Source organism: Harpia harpyja, chromosome 13 (genome assembly GCF_026419915.1).
Source record: "Harpia harpyja isolate bHarHar1 chromosome 13, bHarHar1 primary haplotype, whole genome shotgun sequence".
NCBI lineage: Eukaryota > Metazoa > Chordata > Aves > Accipitriformes > Accipitridae > Harpia > Harpia harpyja.
This window is the reverse complement of record NC_068952.1, coordinates 43,772,512-43,780,716: the sequence shown is the minus strand read 5'-3', so window position 1 is coordinate 43,780,716 and position 8,205 is coordinate 43,772,512. Positions and strand designations below refer to the sequence as shown.

Here is an 8,205-nt window from a genome sequence, read left to right as displayed (position 1 = left end):
AGTGGCAGGGGAATTCAAAGCATAAAGAAAAGCAGTCTGGTCTCCAAAGACAGCCTAAGGGCAGGCGATGGAAAGCAGCCGGAGCGGGATGAACAGCTTGGAAAATCCCTCCTGGAAACAAAACTGCTTGAGACAACGGGTTGTGAGGATTATGGTAACGCTGCAAGGACTGGTAGGAGTCTGGTGAGGAAAGCAGGCACTCGCTGGCATCCCTCTCAGCTGGGATTTCACAGCCGAGGTGGTGACTTCTGCCCGCATTTGGGCTCCCTGTACGGCAGAGAGATGGCTCAGCGCCGCCGGCACCCCACGGCACAGCCCGTCCTCTTAAACGACTCACAAAGCAAAGCTCCTCCATAGGACAGCAGGTCCATCCCCGCAGCGCTCGGCTCCCAGTCCATTGCACGCCACGCCAAGGATCCCTGCTCCCACCGGGAGCAGCGTGGGAGTTCTGGAGCCTGATAAGAAGTGGCGGACGTCCCCGCTGGGGTTTTTGGGGGGGACATGAGGGTCAGTCCATCACATTCTGGCCAGTCTGGGACGGGTGGGAGTCAGGACGTGGCTAGCAAGGACTAGCAACAGGCCATCCTGGGGTGGGGAGTCCCAAGTCAATAGAAGTGTTTCCGGCTCTGCTCCTGCCACTTGTTGTAGACGATGACTCCAATGACGATGGCAAAAACAATGGCAACAAGGGAGAAGAAGACGATTAAGAAGAGAGCCAGGCCACTCATGGGCTCCAGCGGTGCCTCCACTGCATGACAGAGGAAGAAAAACAACCTGTGAGCCCCCAGAGAGCCCAGCACCCCAAAACCCAGCTGAGATTTGCCTGCACTGGGGGAGTTTACCCGCCCCACACTGACACACCGGTAACCCCACACACACCCTGCCAGGCTCACACCACCCCAGGGTTTGGCTCCCCAAAGCTTTCGGGGCCAGCTCGTCGTAAGGGCTACAGCCCGGAGACCTCAGGACGCACAAGGGGCTCGTGGACACATCTGCAGTGGAGTTTCTGGAGGTGAGATGGCACCATTGAGCTTCAAACCTCTGTGAGCTTCCAGTGCACCAGCACACCCCATTTTGGTCACGGCACGAGCAAAGCGGAGCGGACACGCTTAGCCCGGCAGGCCGGGGTTCTCCAGGAAGGCAGCACCTCTCCAAGGGCAAGCACTGCTGCCCACTATGCCCACTCCAGAGACGGGCTGTGACACCAGTTGTGTCACACAGCAGGCAAGAACAACCATCAGCAGAAGGAACAGGGCACGGACCTCCCGATTCCAGCTGGAGCTTGGCTGGTTTGCTGGCGAGATGATGTGGTTTCTGCTCCGTGAGCACCACAGCTCCACAACCCTACAAGTCCCTCCAAATCCCTGCCAGTGCCACCTTCCCCTGCATGAGGCCGGCAGCTCCTACTCACTTCCCGGCAGCTTCAGGTTGTCCACAACTGGCAAATACACCTCTCTGTCCCGCTTCTCCTCCTCCGGCGTCCTCTCCACCGTTAGCTGGTAAAGCTTCAGCGAAATGATGTCGTGGTTGTCTGGAAACAGACCAGAAACGTATCCTGAGACGTCACCAATAAGTATGGCTCCAGCCAGGGATTCGAGTGCCACAGGCAGCACTGTGGGATGTTACCACTTGGGGCAAAAGGCGCTGGCTCTTCCCTCCCAAGGGGGGAAAACTCACCTCCGCAGGGCAGGGTCTACATCGGGCTGAGACCTGCGCCCCAGCACAGGGCCCTCTGCCAACAGGAACCTTTAAGCTACTTAAACTGAAAAACAACAGCCCAGGCTGGGAGATCATCTGACTCGAAACCGCTCGGCCACCCGAAGGGAATGTGTTAGCATCGGCCTCATGTGGCCCTACTTCCTTTGCTCGTGATGGTGGAGTTATTAGTGGGACAAGGCAAGCGCTCCACGCCAGCCTGCCAGCTCCCCGGGCACTGGGCAGAGATCTGAGAGAGAAAAGGAACTTTTGTTGGAGGCAACAATGGGCCCAGACACCAGCCATCAATGCGCTTTTGTAGAGGCATAACTCAATCGGGCTTAAAACCTGCTGAAAGAGGCACAGCGGGATAACATCAGGCCTCACGGCACCTCGACCAGCACCGGGAGAGAAGTATTAGGCTGAGGAAGGGGGAGGGCTTTAGCTCTCTGCAAAACCTGATTTACATCGGCCCACATTGCACCACCGTTTCCAGGCACACCTGGCTGGTCCCTCCCTCAGTAACAGGCAGGCAATAGCTCTCAGGCTATGAAATCCAAAGTGAAATACTCCCAGGCATGTCCCAGAGACAGGGTCAGGGAGCAGGAGCAAGCATCGTAGCTTGGCTGTAACGCCTGGGGCGTTTGCAGCAAAGGCAGTTATTTCCAGCGCTGCCCTCGGGGCTAACCCAGGCATCATGGGCTGCGGCAGGAGAGTACAGATTTTTTTTTCAGTGCTCATCCTGTTTTTACTCCTCCCAAGGTGCATGTTTTGGAGACAGACCCTCCGGCTGAGCTGGTACAGCTGCTTCACTGCCATGTCGTTAAGAGAGGCTGGCTGAGGTCAGGCTGTGGCTCCACAGGGAGCTCACGGAAAGTGGGAAGTGCTGCCTAGACAAAGCGCTCGGGGGAGTAACGTGCCCAGACCGGGCTTTTGGCTCTTCAGGAGTTGCTGCAAGATAAAAAACAAGGTGCCCGCTCACAGCTCAAAGGTGTTTAAAGCATGGAAGAGCCCTCACATGCTTCTGTAAGCCCCACCAGGTACTGAGCTGCACCTCCAGATACCCAAAGCTGCGCAGGAGCTGCCAGAGCAGTTTGGGAAACGAGGCTGGGGGCCCCAGGGCAGTACCTGACAGGTCTCCAGTGACAGAAGAAGTCCCAAAGTAGTACCCGCGGGGCAAGCGCACGCCCGGCACGTCGATGCAGTCTCTCCACTCATGCTTACCGTCGATATCGATCAACACCTGAGAAAGAAGCAGCTCCCTTAGCCCCACCATGGTCCCACTGCCCACTCTGCCCTGGCAGGCAGCACTCACCGTCAGTCTCCTCTTCACGTAACGGATCACCAAGAAGGTGTCGTGGTTGAGGTTGCGCACCATGGCCGTGCAGCCCCCCAGCTCTGTCGGTCGCCCGTCCCGGTCGTGGTCGTAGGTGAGAGAGCCGTTGTTCACCATGGCCGAGATGTACGGGAACACGCGCTGTGAGGGGGGTCAAGGCTCGGGGTGAGTTTCTGCTCTCGCCCCACCAGCTGCGGCTCGGCTCTACCAGCTGCCTGTGAATCCTGGCACACCTCCAGGGTCAAGAGCCACGACAGCCCTACGGACCCCAAACTCCTTCACCCCCCAAGAATCTGCCTCAACAAGACAACAGCACGATCCCACTCCATCCCCCAGCCTTCCTGGGGCTCAGCCTCAGCTCCCAGGTACCCAGGATGGAGGACAGCCAGTTTCCATGCAGTCTCTCACACAGGGATTTCTGGAGATCAGAGGAGGGAATTCCTCAACTGTGAGCCAAGGTGAAACCCAACAGCTTGGGAACGGGTAGGTCAGCAAGAGCAAGTACCTGATTTCCTGGGCTGTACCTCCTCTTCTGAGCCTGCCAGTCCAGGGTTATCGCAAAGCAAGAAAGAGCACAGAAGCAAGACGGTCACAGACCAGAGTTTAGTATTAACCTGCAGCCTCGAAACTTCCTCCCTAGAGAGCTCGGCGCATTGTCGGCTTAGCGGAGACTAAAGCTGAGAGGGGTTTTAGGTGTTAGGTGTCGAATCCCGGGACACACGGCAAGGAAACGGCGCCAGTGGGCGAAAGCCACATCGAGCGTTGCCACATACAGCATTTCTCCTCCTCACTGCACAGCGGTTCGCTTGCACAAAAACCAGCACCCCAACAAGGGACACATCAGCCATGACAGTTCCCCAGGGACCCACAACTAACCTGCCCCTCTTCCCTCAAGAATAAGACACTTCTTTTTGTCCTTTTAAAGGTGAGAGAAAGCAGCTGTGAACCCACACACCATCATAGCAACTGGCCAATCAACATTTCTCCATCTCTTCCCTTCCTCGGTGCTTGACTGGAGGAGGGCAGCCCCCTCCAGTTGCAGACTGAGCTGGGAATCCGGACACCAATGTTCCACTGATCGTTTGTTTTAAATAAGACCTGCTGTGCATCCATTTACCCCAAAAAAGCAGAGCTGCCACCCCACAAATCCACAGGATCCATCCAACAACATGCTAATCCCCTTGCGCTGCCGGTAACGCAGAGCCAGGCAGCTCAGAAAGGCTTTTACGAGCACAAAGTCCACCCCTGCACCAGAGCCGGCTTCTTTGGATGTTCGAACAAAAGCCGGTAGTTACTCAACGTTTGCTCGGCAGCTCCGAGGTCAGGGCGCATCCCAACCGCACCCTTTTGTCTCCCTCCATGGGATGAAGCAGGTCCTGCGGGGCGGTGGGGTTAGCACCAAGGTCTTGGGGTAAAATAGTGCCTATTTTTTAGGGGAAACTGGAATCAAGAAAGGGCCCAGCTTTGTTTTTGGAGTGATGAAACAGATTCCAGCATCAGGGTGGGAAGGGCCTGGTTCTAACTGCCTCTACAGTCCTTTCTTCACAGGAACAGACGCCAATAAACCCCAAAGAAACAACAGACGCATCAGGAACACAAAGGTCTCTAGACGGGCATCTTGCAAAGAGGCAGAGCACAGCCACGCTGCATCCTTGAGAGCAGGGAAAGCCTCCTGCCAGCTAGCTGCCATGAAACAGCCCCATCGTGCTGGCAGGCCTGGGCTGGCAGCTCGGGTACTGCTCTACTCAAGGTCTACAAAGACCACGCACTTGGTACAGCTTCACCTCAACTGCTACTTGCTGGCAGCCTCCAGAAAGCACAGGAGCTCACAACACGGAGGTGGCGTCACCAACTAGTTTTCTCCTGCCCTGAAAGCCTTTTCTCACAAAACTACCCCTCAGCTCTTCACGCCTCTGAAGAGTTATTGCCTCACTAGGAAGAAAAACCAACTACGTGGAGCATGGCAGGGGAAAGGCAGTGGAGAGGAAGCAGAGTAATATCTGGTCTCTGATTTAAGAGCTCAAAAAAGATCGTACCGCACCGATGAAGAGCTGCGTTTGCGGCGACACGAGCCGTAACCTTGGCGCTGCCCGTGCCACACTCTGCAGGCAGCCGGCAAGCAGCACGGTCCTGTTTATCCTTCCTAGCTCACCTCCTGCTGCTTCTCCTCATTCGGATAGGTGTCCACAAACACTCCCAGGCCCAGGAAGTTATCCTTGCTTCCAAAGACAGGTCCTAGAAGGAAGGAGAGGCTCTGAATAAGGGTGGCAAGACCAGGCAGGCGTTGCAAAGGGTTCGTTACTGTCCCTTTGTGTGGCCTTGAGCAGTTAATCAAGTACACAGACCCTTCAAGCAGGGAAGTCAGAGCGCCAGATTAAATCCCCTCCCCTTTGCTGGTCAAGGATCGAGCTTCCTCCGCAGTCTGTTTTTTAAGGACCTGACTCCCAGCATGTGAGGCCCCACGCTTCCCGTTACACGGCCTATCTCAAGATCAGGGCAAAACAATCCCAAAGCCGCCTACCCCAGAGCTGACTCCAGCCTCCCAGGGCCCCCGTAAACCCCCAACCCAGGGTGCCGAGGCTCAGAGGCAGCCTCATGCACGGTCGTTACTCCCTCTTCGCCTGCCAGGGTGAAAGAAAAACAGCCCTAAGGCCCCAAAACACTGCAATTCGCTGCTGCGATTTCCCCGACTGAGCCTAGAGACCAGGAGGGCAAGTCTGGCCAACATGCGTCCTCAAGAAGGTGGCACGTGCCACTCGACACCTTCCCCTCAAGGCACAGCCTCCACCTCGGCAGGTACTGCCGGCGCTTTACCTGGCTGCATGCGATCTTTGGTGTACCAGATGGCAAAGCCGTCCCCATTCAGGTTTTTCTTGCCTTGCCCGTGGATTTTAAAATGCACTTGCATCTCCCAGTCTCGGAGGTAACATGGCTGCAAGAGAAGGAGCGAGGATGTGAAATTAGGGTGTCCCTCGTGCCAGCATCTGCCGCTTCCCTGCCCATGAGGATGAGGGGTTGGCGGGGACGGACCACCGCAGCCAGCTGCGCCATCCTCTGCCCATCGCAACAGCCAGCAGCTCCACGCGCCGTCAAACCGGAAAGCGCACTGCCGCTCCCCGTTGCCCTTGCCAACAGTCCGTGCTGTCCCATATTTTGGATGCGAGCAAGAATAATTAATCCCAAGGGAGATCATTAAGCTGAGGGAATTGGTCATCACCCAAGGCTATAAAAAGCCAAGGGACTGATTCTGATCTCACACTATTCTGAGGCAACAGCAAAATCAGTAACTCACACCCGGGAAAAGGAGAGCACAAAAAGCCTGAGGAGCAGCTCCTAATTGCTGACGAACCAATTATTTCTTGAGCTACCAACAAACTCCCTGCGCTAACAGGCACACAAGACAACAAGCTTGTAACAGATTCGCTCACGCGATGTTGTGAAGCCAGCCAGTGGCTTCACTCAGAAGCCACCACGTTTCTTGGGAGACGTAAACCCAAGAAAATAAAAACAACCTCCTTCAATACTTTATAACAATAAAAGTTGAGCGTGACGGATCGCTTCTGGTCTCGTAGGGCATTTTCCAAACCATTGGATCCTGGGGCACGAAAACCCCACCGATTTCAACCCAAAACGGAAATTCAACGGGAACTGTCAAGGTATTGAAGGGAGCCTTGCTGTCTGCTGAGCAAAAGGCTTGTGGGGACAGCGAAACACCTTAACAGAGCGCAGCACTGGTACACCACGTCAAACCGCCACTTTACCGGCCCCGCTCCGAGATGTGGGCATGGCAAAGGGAGCGGTGGGCGCGCTCCAGCCGTGGGTGTCCCAATAGAGACCCCAAGTTCACAAGGAGGGGACTCAACCCTTGCAGGAATCACCACACCAAAGGCTGGAAGCTGAAGTGCCGCTGCTACCCCCAGCCCAAAGTCCCCCAGCCCCCAAAGCCCCCCAGCTCTAACCCCCACGGCCCTCCCCTGCCCCACTCAACACCCCCAGCCAGCTTCCCACCACCTTGTCCCTACGGCCACCCACAGCCCACCCCAATCCCCCCACCACCACCTTGACTTGGACCCTCAAACCCCCCCAGCCCAAACACCCCCTGTACCCCCCCACCCCCCAAACCACCCCCACCCCCCATAAACCCCTCATACCTGCTGGCCTGGACCCCCACCCTCCCTCATTTAGCCCAGTCTTGCCCACTCACCCTGACACACCACCACCCCCCTGCCAAGATCCTCCCCCCAGCTCAAACCCCCTTCCCCAGGACCCCAGCCCCGGGTCCTGCCCATACATCCGCACCCCAAATCCCCTTATCCAGCCCCCCACACACACACTTAGCCCCCAACCCCCCCTGGCCCCCAGTTCCCCCACACTCACCCCAAATCCCCCCCAAACCTGACTTGAACCGACTCCTCCGGTGTCCCACCCGCCTCTATCCCCTCCCCCGGGTCCCGACCCTCTCCCTCAGCCCCCCCCAACCCCATCCCGGTGTTTCCCAGCCCGGTCCAGGCCCCTCCACGCCCCCCCCCCCCCGGTCCCCTCCGGGCTCACCACTCGGTTCCAGACGGCTCCCTGCTTGCTCTGCACGTCGGGGGTGAGGCGAATGTATTGGGTCATCACCATGGCGTTACCCAGCAGGTCCCACAGCCCCGAGCTGGCCGAGCCCACACCTACGGCCCACACACAAGATGGGTACCGGGCGCCGGTACCGGGCACCGGGCACCATCCACCGGCTCCCCCGCCCTACTCACCCTGGTACGGCTTGGAGAGCGAGTGTTCCCGCTTCAGGTGCTCCTCCGTCTGCTCGGCCCGCGGCCCGCCCAATCCCCAGGCCACCGCCAGCAGCGCCAGCCCGGCCCGCCACCGGCCCGCCGCCGCCATCTTCCCTCCGCCGACCGCGCTCCAGACCCGCCTCGCCCGCCCATTGGCCGTCCCCATCACGCCTTGCCGCGGGCCGGTTGGCCGCGCGGCCTGTCTGTCAATCGAGAGGCGGGGCGGGGAGGGGGGTGATGGGTAATGTAGTTCCGGCCGCCTTAAAGCGTCCGCGCCGGCACCTGGCGCCCACCAGCCCTATTGCTGCCCCGGCCTGAGTCCTGCCCCGCCAGGTCCCTAGTGCCCCCCCGCGCCGCTCTTAGATCCCCCCCTCCCCAAGACCCTAGTGCCCCTCCCTGGTC

The 8,205-nt window shown here is 58.1% G+C and overlaps 1 protein-coding gene across 2 annotated transcripts; it reads right to left on the bottom strand.

Annotated features, from left to right (window-relative positions):
• Positions 1-503: 503 nt before the first annotated feature.
• Positions 504-7,969, bottom strand: LMAN2L (lectin, mannose binding 2 like). Of its 2 annotated transcripts, XM_052806317.1 has the most exons (9): positions 7,783-7,969; positions 7,583-7,701; positions 5,846-5,963; positions 5,184-5,266; positions 3,537-3,569; positions 3,011-3,172; positions 2,824-2,938; positions 1,412-1,531; positions 504-748 (listed from the first exon to the last, which is right to left on the bottom strand). In XM_052806317.1, the coding sequence occupies exons 1-9, from the start codon at positions 7,967-7,969 to the stop codon at positions 606-608; spliced, it is 1,080 nt and encodes a 359-aa protein (XP_052662277.1). In that variant the 3' UTR covers positions 504-605. The 2 variants fall into 2 exon arrangements, with proteins under 2 accessions (XP_052662277.1, XP_052662278.1); XM_052806318.1 differs by lacking the exon at positions 3,537-3,569 and having other exon boundaries at positions 7,783-7,942.
• Positions 7,970-8,205: the final 236 nt, after the last annotated feature.

Bases quoted from the DNA above. Each gene is read 5' to 3' on its own strand.
- LMAN2L (XM_052806317.1), bottom strand. From the start codon at position 7,969: ATGGGGACGGCCAATGGGCGGGCGAGGCGGGTCTGGAGCGCGGTCGGC. The intron at 3,570-5,183 runs GTGAGCTAGGAA...CTGGACTGGCAG, and splicing joins ATGAGGAGAAGCAGCAGGAG to GCTCAGAAGAGGAGGTACAG. The intron at 749-1,411 runs GTGAGTAGGAGC...TCTGTCATGCAG, and splicing joins CAACCTGAAGCTGCCGGGAA to TGGAGGCACCGCTGGAGCCC.